Source organism: Candoia aspera, chromosome 5 (genome assembly GCF_035149785.1).
Source record: "Candoia aspera isolate rCanAsp1 chromosome 5, rCanAsp1.hap2, whole genome shotgun sequence".
Lineage (NCBI taxonomy): Eukaryota > Metazoa > Chordata > Lepidosauria > Squamata > Boidae > Candoia > Candoia aspera.
In genome coordinates, this window is record NC_086157.1 from 52,106,016 (window position 1) to 52,127,253 (window position 21,238).

The 21,238-nt window shown below is 36.9% G+C and overlaps 1 protein-coding gene across 1 annotated transcript in view; it reads left to right on the plus strand.

The window, feature by feature from the left end:
• Positions 1-21,238, plus strand: part of IL1RAPL1 (interleukin 1 receptor accessory protein like 1) — an 826,443-nt gene that overhangs the window by 794,786 nt on the left and 10,419 nt on the right. The window contains exon 9 of the mRNA XM_063305201.1: positions 12,101-12,244. Coding sequence (XP_063161271.1) covers positions 12,101-12,244 — 144 coding nt within the window. The remainder of the gene's footprint in view (positions 1-12,100; positions 12,245-21,238) is intronic.

Sequence of the window (21,238 nt, forward strand, 5' to 3'; positions counted from 1 at the left end):
TTGGTTACACAAAGTTCCAGTCAACTCACTGTAATTCACTGTCCCTTCACACAACAAACCAGCAATACCTTCCAACCAGGGTCAGCTTTAGGCTAAGGCCCAGTAGGCACTGGCCTATGGCACAAAGCTTAGGAGGCACCAGTGCTGCTCCGCCTTCCAAATCATTCTAAAAATGCTAATCTTCACATCAGTGGGAGGTTGTACCATCAGACAATGTGCCCTAGGGGTGCCCCTGGGGGACTTCAACATTTATACTGATGTTGTATTATACCTAGTAGATCTGGGTCATGATTTCATAGTCCCAGTTCAATACAGAGAAAGAGGACACTATTTAGTTTGCCTCAATATTAGGGGTATTTAAAAAGTGGAGGAAAGTTTTATCTTTTCATACTCTATAATACAAAAAACTAGGCTGAGACAATCAAACAGAACAAATCGAGGAATTTTGGAGTTGAAAAGAGCCATTTAAAACTTTAGAAAGAGAGGTTAAAATGTATTTGTATTTGTAACTGCTGTGAAGAATATCAGAAGCCACTTCTTTATATCTTTTTTCTTTCTTTTTCTTTCTTTCCCCTACTTTATATTAGTTGTGTTTTTATATTCTTGTTTAAAAGTTTAATTCATATTATACACACACACACACACACACTGTTTATCTGTGTGTGAGAGAGAGAGAGAGGGAGGGAGAGAAAAAGAGAAAAAATAGCCATTTAGGCCAATCTTCTGCTCAGAGCAGGAATCCAAATTAAAGCATGCTGGACTAAGAGCTGCATAGCCTGTCCTTGAACATATTCAGTTTCAATAAAGGGGAACCTACCACCACTAGGAGTAGCTGGTTCCACTGTCACTGCTCTTATTTATTTGTTTGTTTGTTTGTTTGTTTGTTTATTTTCTCCTAATGGTGAGTCACAAATCTGAGATCCTGTAACTTAAATCCATTATTTTGTGTTCTGCCTTCTAGTTAGACACAGAAGAGGTCTTCACCTTCTTCAGTACAAGCCTTTCAAGTACTCAAAGAGTGCTATCATGTCTCTACTCACTGAACAATCCCAGCTCTATCAACCTTTCTTTTCATGATTTTTTTTACTAGTCTGATCACCTCTGTTGCCATTCTCCACCAGGAAGTTACAACAGTTCCAGAATGAGACGGTGCACATAGTGTTGAGTGCCTCTAGGTTCATCCATATTACACCTCTTCTGCAAAAGCTGCACTGGCTCCCACTTTCCTTCCAGGTGCAATTCTAGGTGCTCGTTATTGCCTTTAAAGTCCTGTACGGCATGGGACCAGGTTATTTGTGGGACTGCCCTTCCCTAAGGACATCTGCTGTCATACCAGATTGGATAGGGTGGGCACATTCCTAGTCCCCTCCCTTAAATGTAGGAAGCATACCTTTTCCATGGCAGCCCCTGCCCTTTGGAACACCCATCTCCCTGAAATTCAGCAGGACCCCACTCTTTTAACCTTCAGAAAACCACTTAAGACTTGGCTTTTCCTCCATGCACTGGGAGAAGATGAGATTGTGAGATATACTTATGAGCTGCGTGGAAGTTTAGCTAGGTCCTTAGGTTTTAATTTTTTGGTTTTAATATTTTTTATTGTAAACAGATGTTATTTTAACTCTTAGTTGTAAGCCATCCAGAGATTGGTAAAAGATGGGCAGCTATATAAATGTTTGAAATAAATAAATAAATATCCTCAGAAGTTGTTATAATTTCTATGAATCTCTGTGATGGCCAGTACTGAACACAATACTTGAGATGGCTCCTGACCAAAGCAGAAGAGAGTAGAAAATTTATTGTACTTTTTGTGATTTGGAAATTATTCTCTTCTGATGGAGTTTAAAGTGTCCTTTGCCTTCTTTACCACCATATCATGTTACTGCCTCATATTCATTTTCTAATCAATTATTACTCCTAGATTTATTTATTTTTTTGCAGGTATAATCAGGCATCCCTATCCTATACTGTACATTTCATTTTTGTTTCCCACATGAATAACTTTGCAGCTGTGTCTGTTAACTTTTATTCTGTGGCTTTCAACCCATTCCTCCAGTTATTCAAACTAAATAATTTATTTTGAATTTTATTTCTATTTTCTTGTATATTAGCTGTCCCAATTTTGTGACCCCTACAAGTTTTATAAGCATTCCTCCTATTTCACATTAATGAAGATGGCAGAGGACCCAGGGTTGATCCTTCTGGCACTGCATAATATATTCCTTCATTCTATTGAGAGAATGATGGAAACCCATCTGCTTTTTTACTCCTAGAGGTGTCTATTTGCCAAACAAAGAAATTGGATGTTGAATTAACTAGCCTTGATCTGATATCTCAGACTTTTTGCTTTGTAATTATGACTCATGCAACTGATGCTGGTCTCTTTTCCAATAAAAAAATGACTGTGTTGTTTAAATAAATGGTATTTAAATGACCAGTATTATATTTCAAGAAATAAATGGCACTTAGATTTCTGAATAAATAAATCACTTTCTACTGAACCCTGCATCTTGCAAAGAAAATGGAGGAATGATTCATCCATTCTGTAAAACCATGTGTCTATTTTTATATCAATATTCAATTGCTTCTATTATTTATTATTATGTTTACCCAGGGCGCATCTGCAGAATCTGTTTCCATGTTCAGGGATAAGCCCTTCATGAACATGGACACTGAGCAATTTAATTCAAATATTATATGAGGCAACTATTTCCCGCTTCAACTCTAGCTCTGTTCTGAAGGATAAGCTCCATCTGTCTGGTAAAGCTGAATCTCAACTAGCACATTTTTAACCAAATCATAGCACTATAAAATGTGAATAATGAGCTGTGTAGTCAGGATAGCAGGACACTAATTTAATATCATCTTAATAAGCATTTTTATTAAGAGATTCCTAAAAGCAACTGAGGGTTACTTATGGCAATTATTTTAATTTAGAAATAGCTCTTAAAATCTTCCTATGGGTTTCTGGAAGCATTTCAATAGTTAAGCGGTGAATCTCCCACCTGACCCAGGAAAGCATGAACATCTGGGAGTTTACAATCTTTTTACTGGGAAAAAAAAATTGAAACAATGCATTTTAAAGCAAAGCAAATAATAGGCAGAATATTTAGCAGGTCCAGATTTATAGCACCTGGCACTATAGGAAAGTTTTGGAGAAGAAATCTTGGTGTTTTGATGGCTATTAGTCAAACAACTATCACCATTTTAAACAAGGAAAAGGCTGATAATTAATTTTATTTCCATAATTTTCTCTTAATCTTTCTATTGTCACTGTGATCAAGAAGAAAAAGCTTTGGCACTTCTGCATTATTAAGCTAAGTTTCCATTTCCAGCCCAGAATTTGCATGTCTAATGAAGCAGCCAAACAAATTGCATGAAAACTTGTGTGTTTGTAAAAGTAAGATAAATGATTCTCTGTCTAAAATGTGTTTAGACAGAGCTGTGAAAAAGCTGTCAAGTGTAAGTTTTCATGGAACAGTGATTTAGGAAGCCATGCAAAATAACATGTTGTGGGAGCAGTGAAAAACATACTGGATAAAATCAATACTTTTTGACATAATATAACAAAATTAAAAATATTGTTTTGCCTTGTATCTATGGTGAACCAAGGGAAGTATCTTCATGATAGTGATTTCATGATGAATTTCAGAACTAGCTTTTGTACTTAGAGATTGGTCTTTCAAAGAGACACAGTTTCTAGTTTAGCATCCCTTTTAAGTAAGTTAAGTGCTTAGTCTTTAAACAAAATAAACTCTGATATAATTTATTAATTATCTACCTCTGTTATAGGAAATCAGCACAGCTGTTTCTGTAAGAATGGAAAAAAAATGAATGCAACGCATGAAACAACTGGAGGAAATATTTGAAAAAATCATATATAAATACTGTGCAGTTGAGAATCATATATTTATTTCAACATATTAATTAATAATTCTTTAAAAATGTGACATTCAGTGCACAGTTATATGTGATAGAAATATAGCATATCACAACAGATCATTAAGTTTGAAGCCTATAAAAGCAAAATATATGGTGGATGAATGTTCTGGGAACATTCTTTCATTATTTACTTCTCTGTGCAAAAGCAGTTAATGATAAGCAAATTACCTGTGTGTCATTGCTGAGGAAATTCATCAGAAATTAAAAACAGGTGCAGATGAAAGATATAGCCCATAAATGTGACTGATAATTATGGCAGAATTTTTATCAAATAAATGCATCTATCATTCATGATGCCATTCAATGAGTCCAGAAAATATGAACATTTTATTTTAATTAGTGTTCTTTCACTGAGGTTGGTGATTTAATTATCCAGATAAGAGAACAGATCTATGCTTTGATCACACTGCTTATAGGAAATTGAAACAATTTATTATTATTTAAACAACCAACCCCTACTCCCCAAAAACATACTTCAGTTGCTACTAATGGATTTTCTCTTAAAGTAAATTTAGACTTGTGCTGCCAAAAGAATATTGTTAACTGCTGAATGATTGCTTTGTCCCCAGATGTAGCTATTTGACACTCATTTATTTGCTGTGCTTGTCATAATGCTATTTCCCATAGGAAATGTCTGGTAATTTTCATTGAGAGTTTTTAGAGTTCTGATTCCTCAAAAAGGACAGGACCTGTAGTTTAATATTAAAACACAAGAGCAAAATAGGCATGCTTGATTTGAACTGCAGTTGTTTTCCCCCACCCTTTTTAAAAAATAATGCATCTCACATTGCAAGGAACTTGAGTAGTAAAAGAAATCTTTTTAAAAAGGTTTAAATTTAAATTAAAAATGTAATGTAATGTTAGATCTCTAATAATAATACAACATGTTATATATTTATAACACTTATATATCTGTGTTTTGCTTCCTTGTTTACATTCCATATAGACTTAAGACCATTATGCTTTTCATTTGTACTGATTTCATCCAGTAAATTCCCAAAGTAGAGGGGGGAACAGGTTCCTGTATTGAATTAATGGATTCCAAAGGCTAAATTTTATGGTGGGCATCTGCCACACACACATAGGACCTTACATTGCCTCTAAAATGACTGGAATCCACAACAATTACAGGAACTTTTCCTATAATGCCCAATAAAGAGTCAGTTTGGTCTAGTGGTTAAGGCTCCAGGCTAGAAACCAGGAGACTGAGAATTCTTGTCCCGCCTTAGGCATGAAAGCCGGCTGGGTGACCTTGGGCCAGTCACTCTCTCTCAGTCCGACTCACCTCACAGGGTTGCTGTTGTGGGGAAAATAGGAGGAGGAAGGAGTATTTGGTATGTTCACCACCTTGAGTTATTTATAAAAATAATAAAAGGGGGAATAAAAACATCCTAAAAAATAAGTAAATCATGCATGCATTGCCAAGCCTCTGTGCAGCTTCCTTTTCTGTTGATCCATTTATTGTGGTTAAATTAGATTTAGGGCTTATCCACATTTAATGTTTAAGCTGCTCCTGTCTTGTGCTCATGCCAGCTTAACTCTAAATTGGCTTAAGAAAATTTTGTTCAGACTGAGAGACTTTGGCAACAGCTTGCAACATATTCAGTCTGGACTGTAGGTACCACAACCTCTCATTGTACAATTCTACTGCTGCTCTGTTTACTCTTTTCTGTTCCAGGAAAGCAATAGCCAATTATTTTCCTTCATATAAGTTGGTCTTTCTGCACATAAACATATATATTTTTATAGGTGTAATACAGTACATTACATGTACGCAACATGTATATATATACATACTATACACAGAATGCTAAATTGAATTTGTATATCCAAGCATAAAAATGTACATATGTGCAGGCACAATAAGCAAGTTTTTTTAAAAAAAAAATCTTATTGTCCTATTTCTTTTGAATGTCTTTTAGAGCTACTCTTTCCAAGAGTTCTCTAACAGCATAATGGCTAAAATTCGTGGTTTCTAAACAAAGGTTGCTGGCTCAATCCCCAAGATAATTGCTTTATTACCTTTTTTATTTTACCAAGCTTTCTATTTTTCCCTGTGCTTTTTTCCTAAAAGAAGAGGAGTGGTACACCATTTCACCCTTTTTCCAGTGACCTGAGGTGGAAGGGTTTCACTTCAAGCTCCCAAATAGCCTATAGTTTTTTGAGTTTGGGGAGCTCAGGGCTTATAGTTTAAAAGTTTATAAGCCAGATAGGGATGGCTGGGCTTCCCCACAGAAATTTCAGTCCAAACTAGATTGTGAGGAATGCTGTGGACAGCAACTACAGATTGCATACCAAATCAGGGAATGAGGACATGGACCATGAACATTTAAACAAAATTATATCACACTCTTTTGTACTGAAACAAACAAATGTATTTGCTATAGGGATTTGACAGCTGTAACAATGAAACCTTTTTAAAGGTTCCAAATGAGGTGTTTTTAGGAGCATGTACATTTGGCAACACACATTATACTTGCTGACAAAAAATTCTATGAAATCATTCAGGTTTAGTCTGATAATGCTAGGGTAGGTTTTTTTATGCTGATATTTTCTCCTTGCTTTGATGCATCATTATTACTGAAGGGACATAAATGGTGCCGTTTGAATTTAGCAACCTAGCACATTAAACTCCCATCTTCTGTTTACTGCTGAACAGCTGCATCACCTGTGACAGAAACTGATAAAAAGAATTATGGTAAGGCTATGCTGTATAATTTCTATTTCCATTTCATTTCTACTCCATTTTATAGTGATTTTAATTTAACTGTTCTGGGTTTATTTATTTTTCCTGTAGATAAGAAATATGTCAAATATGTGGAGCTAAAAACTTTAGAATATAAAGGAAATTATACCACAGTTTTGAAGAGAACAGTATGAACAATAAACTCTTTAAAGAACAAAAATCATATATAATTACATTTTATTTCCTGCTAGAGGATTCTGAAGCTTTTATAGCAGCTGCATGCATCTCCATAATAGAAGTATAAACATACCTAAGCACAGAAAATAAATATTGTTGCTTATGTTTTTCCTTCTATGTTTGCCATCTTCTAACTGAAATATATGGCGCTGTGCACCAGTAGGCACTCTGAACTAAATCCTACGTAACAACCAGGATAAAGATCTTGTAGAGTTGCTCATGCTAGACATGCTAGACTCTTTCAAGAAAAGAGTAAGGGTCCTGTAGCATCTTAAAGATCAATGTATTTACTGTGACATAAGATTTTTATCAGATTCTTGAGCTAACAAGCACAAAATAATAATATTCCTAAAGCTAACAACCTATGTATTCTGAATGTCAGTGTCATCAATTGCATTAAACTTGTGTTCACATTGTGTTCCCCAGCCATAACAACATTCATGGAACCTCTGCAAACTTTACAGTACTGAGGGTCCAAATGAATCCTGCACAGATATAACTGATGGTTATGCTATTCTCTTTCAATATATTTCCATGACACACCACTTAGATCTGTAGAATGAAGCATGGGTGCACAGTCAATTTTTTATAAGTTTAATCAGATTTATAGCCAGTTATAAAAAAAATCCCTTCTCACCCTTGTGGGTGGAATGTGTCTTCCTCAACCTCAAGTCCTCTACCAGAAGCCTGACAGTTTGAGGGTTCTTTGAGTATCTTAGCTGTTCCTAGCATTGCACTCTTCTGACAGAAAGTTGTGATGTTGCTCGTGGGATCTGTTGGAGCCACTCTCCCAGCTTTGAAGTCACAGCCCCGAGTGCTCCTACCACCACAGGGATGACTTTGGCCTCCACTTTCCACATCCTCTCTAGTTCCTCCTTCAGGCCCTGGTACTTCTCCAGTTTCTCATGCTCCTTCTTCCTGATGTTGCTGTCACTTGACACTGCTACATCTATCACCACTGCTGTCTTCTGGTCCTTGTCTACTACCACAATGTCTGGTTGATTGGCTAGTACCTGCCTGTCCATCTGGATCTGGAAGTCCCACAGGATTTTAGCTTTGTCATTCTCCACGACCTTCTGTGGAATCTCCCATCTGGACTTGGGAGGGTCTAGCCCATACACCGTGCAGATGTTCCTGTACACAATGCCAGCTACTTGGTTGTGCCATTCAGTGTATGCTGTTCCTGCCTGCATCTTACACCCTGCCATTATGAGCTGGACTGTCTCTGAGGCCTCTCTGCACAGTCTGCACCTCGGTCCTGTCTAGTGTGGTAGACCCCTGCTTCTAAGGATCTGGTGCTTAGTGCCTGTGTGTGTGTGTGCACATGCACTCGTGCACGTGTATGTACTCTGTGTGTGTGTGTGTGTGTATGCATGTAGTTAGCAGGGAGTACAAGCATAATTGTTTCAGTCTACATTCTTCTATTAGTCTTGTTTTTTACTCCAGCCACAACTCATTTTTATTTATTTTTATTTATTTATTTATTTATCGTATTTTTATCACCACCCATCTCCTTCATATGGGGGACTCTGGGCGGTTAAAGGTAAATCCTACACAAATTACTATCCAAGCTATTTTTAATGCTTTTTAGAATGATATACAGTTCTTCTTCATTAGTGATAATTCACTAATTATCAAAATCCTAATGACACTGAAATCATGTACAAAGAAATCAAATCTTTATTGGCATTATTTAAAGGGAAATGGTCTGGAACTGCAGCTTTATTAGTAGTTTTTCATCCACCATAGACAAACACAAATACTGTTGCCTCCAAAGGGAAATGTGCATGTCTTTACCTGCTTGGCAAATGTGAAGGCAATGACCAATGATGATGTTACCATTTACTGTGATAATCTCATAGATTATATAACCACACAGATTACTGTTGATAGACAGATTTAACCACATTTGCTCAAGCCTTTTCTTCTTTCTAAACTAAACTGACAGTGATTTCAATCAATCATACAATCTCCCATGGTTCAATGCAACACAATAAAGTGGTAACGTTTCACCTCTTGGGCTTCCTGTGGGGAATGGCAGACTGAGAGGTACTGCTTGTTTAAGCAGTGCTAACGGCACAGCATTTTCTGGGCACAGGCTGGGTCCCTGCAGCCTGAAGAATTCCCAGGGTAAGGAGAATCCAGGAAATCATCCCTTCTGTTCTCTGGGCAAGCATTTTCTTGAGGGGGGGGGCGGGTTGCAGAATGGAGTCCCCATGATCAATCTGTGATTGAGAATGCTGGGAAGTGCAGATGTCATCAGATTCGGGGCTGCACCGAAGCCGTAAAACAAACACTAAATCTTGCCACCCCATTTCTAAAACACCAAGGGTTTTTTTGTTTTGTTTTGTTTCTTTGTTACTGAAGATAGCCCTTTTGCAACAAAGAAATGCAAAGCTCTTGGTGATTTTCATTATTTTTGGAATTTATTAATTTGGAAAGTTGGCTTTTTAATATTTAAATTCTAATATTGCGATTTTAAAGATTTTGGCTGTTTTGTTGCCATTTTCTTAATGTTTTGAGGATTATAAAAGATTTATCTACTTTGCTGAATCGGTGGAGTTGAATTTTGAGCTATCTGTCTCTGTTTCCCTGTGAGAACGGCTTTTGTTTACATCTTTTTTCTCCTGATAACACACTGTGGAGAAACATGGAAGAAATGAAAACAATCTTTAAAGAACTCTATCTTGACATCTGCCCATCTCCTACAACTTTTTGGGGGGAGATGGGCAGTAATAGAAATATGAATAATAAATTAATAAATAAACTTGTGGAATCTAAAGCCTACCAACAGCCTGAAAAAGAAGACGAGTGAAAACTACTTTGAGGATAGTGCTCCTTCGTTAAAGAAGAAAATGAGGATTAATGTTTCCAAGTCAAAAAGTGAAAGGAGAAAAATTGGACTGTGGAGAGTTAAGTGTGATTTTGAAAAAAGAAGAGTTTCAGGTGCAAAGGGAGAGATACTGTACAATTGGCTGTGTTCCTGGAAAATTGAGACCAAGAATCAAAGCTGGCTGCTGAATTTGAGACCTGTAAGGGGAAGCTTTGTGTGTAATACTGAGATATGTACAAGAAATGCCTTAGTCTGTTTTGAAGTCAGATAATTGTTTAGATGTGTTTATCAGGATGGTCTCTTAAAGGTTTAGACTGATGTTTTCATTTTGGGGATAATGATTTTACTGTCTTGTTCACACTATGCAACCAGGCAGAGTAATATCAAAAATACTCTTTATTAAATAACTATTTACAGTAAATAAGTCCTTGCTATACAAAAACTTGGTTCAATGAATCCAACTGGAACACAAGGCAGTGGACAGGACTTCTGGCTGGAACTGGAAGCTGAGACTGGAACGCAAGGTACTGAAGACAACAGTTCTCGAACTGGAACAGTACTGGAACTGCTCTGGCACTGGAGCACTGGGTAGCTGCAGACGTGCACTGGACTGAAAGCAGCAACTGGAACCTCGAAGCAGGACTAGGAATTGGGAACAAGGCAGGACTTGACTAGAGACTCTGAACTGGGTTGAAGACTTGAAGCAAGACTGGAACTCAAAGCAAGGCTAGACTCAATTGGGAGCCCTGAATTAGGCTGAATTCTCTGGACTGGAGACCTGGAACGTGACTGGAAATTGATGCAAGACTGGACTCAGCTGGAAGCCCCGGACTAGGCTGGATTCTCTGGACTGGAGACTTGGAGCAAGGCTGGGAACTCAGAGCAAGACTGGACTTGGCTGGAAGCCCCAGACTGGGCTGGATGCCAGATCCTGAACAAGAAAGGTGTGAAACGCTTCAACACAACTGAGCACATAAAGCATGGTTGGCTGGGACTGAAGACATGTGGCTGCACTGGAGTTTTAAGGCATGAAGAAGCCACTTGGAAAATTTCAGAGTTTCAAGACTGGAAGCAAAACTGAGACTGCTGAGCTTGGCAATCAAAGGATCCTTGATGGCAGCAGCAGCAGGATTCAAGTCCTCTTAGAGCGTAGCAAAGGCACTGATTCCTCTTTGGTCACAGATGCTGTCTCCAACACAGGTAAGGACTCTTCCAAAATTGCTGGAGGCTTGGAGGATCGGTTATCTTCAGCAGGTCACTCTTCACGTGACTGCCTTTTATCCCGATCTTTGGTGTGCTTGGACCCTCCTGAAGCCAATCAGGCTGCCGTCTCCTTCATTCACTTTTCAGCCCATCGTTGGCACGCGCTGATTGGAGGATTTGAAGTCTTGCCCAATCAGTGCCAGGGATTCTTCCTGAGCTGCTGACTCAGCCTGGAGTTTCGTTTTCCGGGTTTCAGCCTAGTAAGTTTCCAATTCCTCCTCTGACTCTGAAAGAGTTTCACTTTCTGAATCAGAGGCAAGCTTGGTTCTGACATTTACCTTGGGAAAAAGGACATTAACCAAATGTAGATGGTTTATTTGTTTGTTTGTTTTTTTAGTAGGCAGAGAGGAGTAAAATTTTAGTGAAGTGGAATAATATTTGAATATTTGCTTATTAGGTGAATAATTATGTTACAAAATATTTTTTTTTAAGAGGGAGAGATAGTTTGTTTTAGAGGAGAATGTCATATAGAGATGGAAATGCTTTATAGAAATAATGTTCATCTTAGTTTAAATTAGAGTAAGAGATTGATAATGAGTTATATATATCTTTGTTGTAGAAAGTCGGAAGCCACCATTTAATAGTCTTCTCTGTATTTTCGCACTTTTTTCGTTTTCTTTTTTCTTGTAGTATTCTTTGTTTCATTCTTTTTAGTTGTATTTTATGTATACGTTGAAAAAATTAATAAAGCTTTATAAAAAAAAAAGAAAGTGGTAATGTTTCACCTCTTAATGTCAGAATGTCAGAAATGACAAATTGTGATATTTTCAACTTTTTTAAAAATCAAGCCTATTTCTATATAGTAGAAGAAAGATTATGAATTGTATAGCACCAGGGAAGGGGGGAGACATTAAAACACCAATGTACTTTAAAAAAGGGAATAGTAAAATTGTCTTTGAGTTCTTAAACTAAGAAAAGGGCTGATACTTAGCTTCATCCTTGGTGAATTACATATGTCATATACCAGCTGTACTCCACAAAAATACTACTGTCTACTGTATGTGTGTGTAAATATACCAACAAACTAGAAAAACACTTTGTTTCTGCTTTCAGAAAACAAAACTCCTTACCCCAAGATTTGATAATAAATGACCGCTTTTAGTTCAGAATGTGATGGTTATTAGGTTTTATTCTTTTTTCAGAGCTGATGTATACAGTTGAGCTTGCTGGAGGGCTTGGCGCTATTCTGCTGCTACTTGTTTGTTTAGTGACTATTTACAAGTGCTACAAGATAGAAATTATGCTATTCTACAGGAACCATTTTGGTGCAGAAGAACTAGATGGAGGTAAGCAAACATGCTTCTCCCTATGCTTGGTTTGAATGTGGAAGTTTTGAAAGAGTGAAAAATGCAAGTAGTAAAAAGCTGGAATACATTAACAGCACGTGATCACTAATCAACATAAAAATAAATTCATTGATTTCTGTCTTCTACAATTTTATAGCAATAGCCAATGAATCACTTCAACTTCCCAATGTCAGAAATAACATACATACAATTTGTTGAAAATGTAATTTAAGGACAATATAAAGTAAGATTAAAGTCATAAATTTGGATCAGAATAATAAAATGTTTCCATTGATTTAGCAGAACCTATCACGCCAGCAAGTAATCACTAGTCTTCAAATATTTTTTCCCTTGGGTTTGTGAAGTGTCAAAGCATCTTTAGATTCCATAGGTATTTTTTTTTCCAAACTAAATAGCTTAAATTGTCTAATTTGGAAATTTCATTACATTTAAGTGAAAGCACCAAAGACATCTAAAGCATGTTTCAGAATTGAATAGCAAAATATATGAAAAGTCTTTCAGCTTGAAAGTTTCACAGATTCATTGGCCAGTGTGATGTAATAATATCTGTGGCAGCTGGCACAATGTAGAAATAAATAACCATACAGGTTTTGCATGAGATAACAGATAACAGGCTCTATTACTATGATGGTTATATTTTCTCCACCAACTGAAAAAAAATAGATTTAAAATAATTTGCTTACCATGCTAATTGTTCTGTTCCAAAGTTTAATACCACCATTGTTGAGAAACCTAAATTCTATCTGTTATAACAAAATGAAACAAAACCAAACCAGAACAACTGATTTTCATTAAAAAAAAAAAACACTTCAGGCAGATTTTTCAATTTCTTCAAAAAGTAAAATATAATATAACCAATCAGTGCTGCAATTGAATCAACCTAAACCTTCATCTGAATTAATTATGTTGGATACAACATTAAAATGATGGAAAGATGGATGTGGGTAAGAGTTTCAATATCTCTTCTAAATAAACTGTTGTTAGAAATTTGTTGGGAGACAGCTTATACATGTGATGATACACAATTATACTATATTGCCATATGTTCTTTCCTTTTAGTGAAGCCTGTTCCTTTTTCTCAGAAGGAAAAGTTTTTTATTATGATTATTTTAAAGTAATAGTTACAGCAAACTCCATCTGTTGTTTCTTACTTTCTTACTTTAATTCTGCATGGTAATTAGTACCCTAGGCAACTGTGAATTTTTGGATAATTATTTATTATTTAACCAGTTGAAATATTTGCCTCACTGATATAATGAAGAGCATAATCGTACAGGAGAAAATTTGTTTTCTGACAGTTTTCTGACTGTTAAAGAGATCAGACAGGGAACTGAGCAGTGACCTGTGGGAAAAAAGTAACAAATCTTCATCTGAGCATGTGTGGCACACATGAAGTTTCATGTACATGTCTGAAAGTCTGCCAAGTAGTTAGTTCAAATATAAATGTGTGAATAATAATTTTATTTTAAGTGAATGAACCATGTTCTTGAAAAATCTTCATCTTTACATGGAACTTCAAAATATAATAAATTCCAAGTCAAATCATATCAAGGATATTCAAAGGAGATGCTCTTCATCACAAAATGGAATTCAGAGAAGCAATAACAATATTTTCTTTCATTGAATTTTGAAATTAAGCATTCATTCTTAGGATTATTAAATTGTTCAAGTATGTTTTTTTATATTTTGATAGATAGATGATAGATAGACATAGATATATAATGGATGGATGGATGGATGGATGGATGGATGGATATAGAGAACCTAGATAGATAGAACCTTAGGTCTTCAGGACTAGAGATGCAACATGCAGCATTCTTAAACTAATAGCAATCTTTAATATTTTATACTGAAATGAAAGCCAGTGATAACCTTTAATAAGGCTAAAGGTTTCTTTCTGGTAACTCTTAAAATAAATTCTTCTATGTAGAACTTCTAAAATTCTGTTTGTATAGACATAACACAACTTGTTGTAGTTTGCCTCTGTTTCACTGAATACTGCATCCTATTGTTTCCATTTTATTAATTTCTAAGTAGGAGTGAGTTGTTCATATCTTTTAATATTTGTATGAATATTTATGTCATCTCATATATACACTAACAACTTAATATCTTTTATTCTTATTAATTGCTTAAGAACAAAAACAATGGTAAATCTGTGCCCCTGAATTTACATTTAGTTTACATTGCTTCTGGGAATAATTACAGAATTTATTGTACAAGGTTTAGCCTATAAAGCTTTTCATGGGTTCATCCTCTATGGCTAAAATACTATTTCATTTTGTATCTTGATCAGGGTACCTAAAATGAATCAATACATTGGCTTAGCTAACAATATTAATTTTTGGTATATCCAACCAAGTTATCTCACAGCTTTTGCCTACCTCTGCATTATCCCTCAAATTGCCTGAAAGTATTTATACATATTGCCATTTGGCTTACATTTTAGCAGATGGGCTAAAGTAGGAATTTCAAAAATCTCTATTAATCTTTTTGAGATCTATGATACATTTCTGACTTCCTGACGCTGCCACTGAAGTCTACAGATCTAGACAACCAGAATTTTATTGTGTGCTCCAAATTTAGTTTTTATAGTTTCTTAGCTCATGTGCAAGCTATAAATAAATACAATATTTGTGGCAGCTGTAGCCCTTTAATCTTAATATGATCCTAATTCCTTTTAGTACATATAGAAACAAAGCCAAAGAGGGCAGTATTAGAAGAACCACAAGGTCTGTAGACATTCCAAAGAAAAACACAATTAGCAAGATTCCGTTACCATAACCGTACAATAAAAATAGTATTGGCCTGCATGACTTTGGTTTCCTAGTCATGGTCTACCATGAAGGGCTGACATCAGTCTTGAAAGTCCAATGCACTTCCCCCACTCTCCCTTTATCTTCATGAGCACTAGGGAGGGTCTTGTCTGAGTCATTTTCTCAGACTCAGGTTTCCTTTATCTGACCCTCATGTTGGTAACAGATCTTCCTCCTGTTCCTTGAGGTTATTTGTTCTGCCCATTACAGTTCCAGCAGCTCAGACAGCTTTGAGGGCCAGGATTGGGGGGTGGGGGAACCAAACAAGAATTCTCTTGAGCAATAGGACACTTTCATACAAAGCTGGAACAGCAGTCAATAGTACACACACAAGCTGAGACAGGAAGTTCTTTGCTTTTCAGAAGTTTGGAAAAATTGACCAAGTTGTTTCCCCACCCATTTGGGCAGTTTAATATTAGTGAACAGCCACACAAAAATCTAAAACATATGAAAATAAATGCCAATTGCTACATGTTTACCTTTACCCATCATGAAAAATGATTTTTTATTAAGTCTGCCATCTTGAATTCATCTACTGATGAATTCAATTAAAAATGATTATTTTTGACACATTATAATTAACCTTAAGTATTTTATAAAAATTAAAATCCATTCTACAACTGTCAGATGTAGAATAGATTCTATCATCTCTTTATATTTTGATTGCTGACAAGCTCCAATTGATTAAGGATGTTGAAAGAGATAATTTATTTATTATTCAAACAGTTTTGAATCAGAAAAGGGTTTTTAAAAAATTAAGCATTAATTTGCATCTTATATCTCTTTCCTAGTCCTGCTTCCAGTTATGTCTAAATAAACTTGATTTAACCAATAAAAGTTTAAGTCTTATGTTAAACACTAAAGAGCTATAGATATCCTTGGTGTACGAGGAGGAGGAGGAGGAGGAGGAGGGGGAGGAGGAGGGGGAGGGGATTTATGATAAACTTTGACAATGCCTGCTTCATTAAGCAATGAACACTGCAGTTATTTTGCCATTCTTGCTCTGCAGTGCAAGGCAACCAAATGCCTTTTGGTATTTTAATACCAGGAACATAAATATCAGCTCTAGCTTCATGTTATTCTTACATGATATTATCAAGATTTTCAAATTACTCGTATAATTTCAGTACTTCAACTTTCCTATTAGATGAGCCTTGGAACATTTTAGTAGGTTTTCCTCATTTTGTAGTATTTTTCTTCAATTGATTTTGATCTTTTCATTATCTGAATATTAAACCATTGCAATAAACAGACCCGTGAGAAGCATTTGAAAAAAGTGCTAATATGAACAAAGCATCTCTCTTCATTAAAATAGCCAGGCCTTTTTCCAGGCATGTGTTGCTGCTTTGGAAGTTGTTCCTGGCTGTGTCTGATGCACACAACTTCTCAGGGTGCCAAGCACCTTGTTGAAATACTTTCAACATTAGCCACTCATTATTTAATTGACATAAAATATCATGAAAAGCTAGTTATAGAGTCAGTTAATCATAATTAATATGTTTGAACACTAATATAAATATACAGTTAGGTTGCAAAATAAGTTCTTTAATCCATATTTCATACATTCCGTTATTTAAATGGAATTCAATATTATTTATTTATTTATTTGATTTCTATAGCTGCTCATCTCAACAAGTGACTCTGGGTGGCATTGTGTTGTTGTTAGTTGCCGTCGAGTCGTTTACAACTCATGGTGACCCTATGTATGACAGAACAAAATGCCATTCAGTCTTAAGCCATTTGGCTGACTTACAATCATTTTAAAAAAACATAAAACAATTAAAACAATACAAAATAAATATATATGGTCACCAAGTAAACAAATGGCACAGCTGTTAATATAGACAAGAAACAGGGCCCTTAACACACTCAAGGCCCCAGGCCTTGGCACATAACCAGGTCTTCATGGCTGTATGGAAGACCAACAAGGTCGGGGCCATTCTGATCTCTGAAGGGAGAATGTTCCAGAGGTCAGGCACTATGGTAGAGAAGGCATGCCTCCTAGTCCCCACCAGCCAACATTCCTTGGCTGACAGGACTCATAGCATGCCCAACCTGCCGGACCAAACTGGACAGGTAGAAACAACCTATGGTCCTGTGGGTAACCTGGTCCCAAGCCATGAAGGGCTTTAAAGATCACAACCACCACCTTGAATTGGACCCGGAAGCACACCAGCAACCAATGGAGCTCACACAGTGGTGTTACATGTATCGAATATCCGACAACATTTACTACCCATGCAGCCATATTCTGCACCAGTTGAAGCTTCCAAATGTTCTTCAAGGGCAGCCCCATGTAGATCACATTGCAGTAACCCAGATGGGAGGTCACGAGGGCATGAGTGACTGTGAGCAAAGCCTCCTGGCCCAGGAACGGGTACAACTGATGCACAACCAGAAGGTATACAAAGGCTCTCCTAGCCAGGCACCCAAAATTGCTCACGCAGCCACATTTTGAACCAGTTGTAGCTTCTGGATACTCTTCAAGGGTATCCCCATGTAAAGCACATTGCAATAGTCTACAGTATACAGGAGATGACTAGGGCATGAGTGACTGACTGGATGACTTCCTGATGCAGGAAGGAGTGTATCTGGTGCACAACACAAAGTTGAGCAAAGGTCCTCCTGGCCATGACTGCCACCTCCTCTTCAAGCAGGAGCCATGAGTCCGTGAGAACCCCCATATTGCGCACAGGATCTGTCTGGGTCACTGCCACCCCATCCAGGACCAACAGTAGAAAAACCTTGTCACCAGAAGGCCCAAATACCCAAAGCCTCTCAATCTTGCTTGGGTTGAGTCAAAGCCCATTGCACCCCTTCCAGGCGCTTACAGCCTCCAGGCATTGGGACAGGACATCCATGGCATCACTCATATCACTCATCACTCAATATATTCATATGAGTAATAAAAAATATAATGTGCTCTCTACTTTCCATAATGTCAATCCAATTTCTGTACCTCTAATTACATCTTAAGGCAGATACAGCCTTAGACAAAATAACAACCAATTTAGGTGAACAAAAGTATCATTGTATTAGATAAATAGCATGGTCTTTTGGCTTACATCAGTTGGAATCAGTTCTGCTTCACAACTGATTTTAAAATGTTGCCTATAACATAGATATGCCCCTGGCTCAAACTGCCATTTGAACTGCTGCTCATGTGTGCATCACTTTTGCTTATGATATTTAAATAAAGCTTTCTTCCAAGGACCTGAAGACTGAAACTATTTCTCCTCATGGTGTTTTATTGCCAGAGCAAGCCTGTGGGATGTATTAGACCCATATGAAGTAAATGGCCCAAGGTTATCCAGACAGCTCAAAGCTAAGTTACTAATCTAATCCCTTCTAAAAAGATTGTACATACATGGTATCAGGTCTCTGTGGTTTCGCTCTTTCCCAGTTCTGCTACCTGAGATTCTTTAATTGGGATTTCTGGGGATTGAAACTAGGACTTTCTGCCAATGAACCATTCTCCTGTTGCATCTATTCGGACAACTACATCTGACTTTCTGACTTTCCCTTATGTTAACTTGTATATGACATCTGTTGTATTTACTTTCCATGCTCCTGGAGCTTGCTTTTTTATGCTTTACTTATAGAGCTGGGAAAAGTGCTGCAATTAATTGTTGGCTTTCAAGCTGCTGATAGAAATGCCTTTCTGCCTTCTCTTGAATAACAGCAAATTTCCATTTATATGAATTAACATTTTGTTCATATACTATACATAGTGAAGGCAGTTCCATTACAGCAGATGGGCACTGCCCACCATGTTCCATGCAGTCAGTGAATCACCTTATTTATCACACATACTGTTTTGTAAATATCATGTGTTAGTTATCATAGGATGACAAGATCAATGCTGAAATACACCAAAAACTCCTAGGGTAGCAAAGAAAGTTTTGTATCTTTTTTGCCTTCTAGTAATAGTCTAGGTTCTGCTGCCCAGATCGGTAGCCCTAAGTTGTAGTTCCTTGAGTCAATCTTTCTATCCTATCTTTGTGGAACTCAGCAAGCAAGTTCCTCCCCATAGCAAAGCAGAAGTATGCATGTGTTGTTTCTCCTTAAACAGAGAAGAGTGGAGCAGATGTCTCTGTCCATGAAGAAATAATGGAGGAAACAGAGCAACTGCCATGGAGAGTTTGATTGGCCAATTAATGAAGTCTTATAGAGCCCATTGACCAATGATGGATTCAAAGATCCATTACAATCACTTTCAGCCCAAGGAACTATGCCAGGATGGAGCTGGATAAATAGGTGTAGTTTGGCCTAGGCTGCTATTGCTGTAGTTGGTTTTAAATCCTATATGACCTGGATTGTGCTACACTTAAGGATTTTGAAAAGAATAAATGCTGCAGTGTGTGGGATGAAATTGATGAAACAGAACTAGGCAAATAGCCAAGTCCAGTTTTTTTGTTTTTGTTTTGATCTGGGAATTTATTTTTTGTTCTTTAGTTGTATTACATCTTTGTTGAAAAATAGTGGGAAATCATTTTTCAACAACAAATAACAATGCTGAAAATCAGCAATTTAGTGAGAAGGCTCTTGGGAACCATAAAAATGTTGCTCAGGGACCACATGAAATTCTAAGATTTGGATATTTTTTCTTCTGTGCTCCAGTGAGAATCTGAGAAGAACCAGGAACTTTATTTTATTTTATTTGGCCAATCAGCTATGTAGAAAAGGGGGTATGTGTCTTAAGGTCTCTGTATTTGTTAATTTTTTGGGAGGGTAGTAGAAGAAAAACTCTAAATATGTTACAGGGCCAAAGAGATATTCAACTCTTTATTTCTTTTCTTTTTGAGGGTGTGGGGAATTATAAAGTCTTAATCCTGAAAATAGATCTTTATGTAAAAAAGTTATGGGAGAGCCCATTTTGTTTTTTGTTTTTGTTTTACTTTCAGTATATGCATGCATGTGTTTCAGAGAGAGAGAGAAAGCACTGACTGAATGGGATTGTTAAAAATTAATTATCAAGAAATCTGGAAAGATCATTAGGCAACCTTTTGCAAGAGTATCACAACAGCCTTTCAGGCCAAAACTCAAATTTTAGGCCTAGAGTTATATTCCGATGGGGAAGAATAAGGGTAAACAGAAAATCCGTAATCTCCAATTGTTTCTGACTGGCTGGTAAGGTCAAGCAGGTGGGTGTGTTCTGGTCCCATCAATCAAACAGTGTTACCTTGTGGGGCCCAGGAACCTCACTATGTTGCAGTGCCGCCTTCTGGAGAAATCCCTACAGAGACTCATATGGTTCCCACCATTATGATGTTTAGGAAACTGTTAAAACCCTGGCTGTTCTCCCAGGCCTTGGAAAAGGGTAATTGTTAGCTATATTTACTTATAGTTGCCTATAGCTGGAAATATGGTTCTTCTGGTCATTACAGATCTTTTTTATTTATATTTTTATATATTCTTTTTTCTTTTTTATCTGTAAGCCACCCAGAGTCATCAGTCAGAGGGCCCTGAAACTGGATAATAAATAAATATTGAAATGCCATTGTTTCCAATAAATAAATAATGAAATAATGAAATAAATAAATAATGAAATAGCATTGTTTCCAAAACAAATCTTACAAGATTTGGATTTCCACTGAATTGAATTTTCATAGAGAACCTTAACAATTATGTTAAAATATTTTATTTGGGTTTTCTTGATATTAATAAGCTTTACCAACCAAAGTCCTCTATCTGTCAAGCTTACCCCAGTCTTCCTTCTTTCCCAAGTAAATATGAATATATAAAAATACAAGAGGCTGAAAATGGGTTTGTTCTTTATTCATTTAGTCACTTCCAATTCTTCGTGACTTCATGGACCAGCCCATGCCAGAGCTTCCTGTCAGTCATCAACACCCCCAGCTCCCCCAGGGATGAGTCTGTCACCTCTAGAATATCATCTATCCATCTTGCCCTTGGTCGGCCCCTCTTCCTTTTGCCTTCCACTCTCCCTAGCATCAGCATCTTCTCCAGGGTGTCCTGTCTTCTCATTATGTGGTCAAACTATTTCAGTTTTGCCTTTAATATCATTCCCTCAAGTGAGCAGTCTGGCTTTATTTCCTGGAGGATGGACTGGTTTGATCTTCTGGCAGTCCAAGGCACTCTCAGAATTTTCCTCCAACACCACAGTTCCAAAGCATCGATCTTCCTTCTCTCAGCC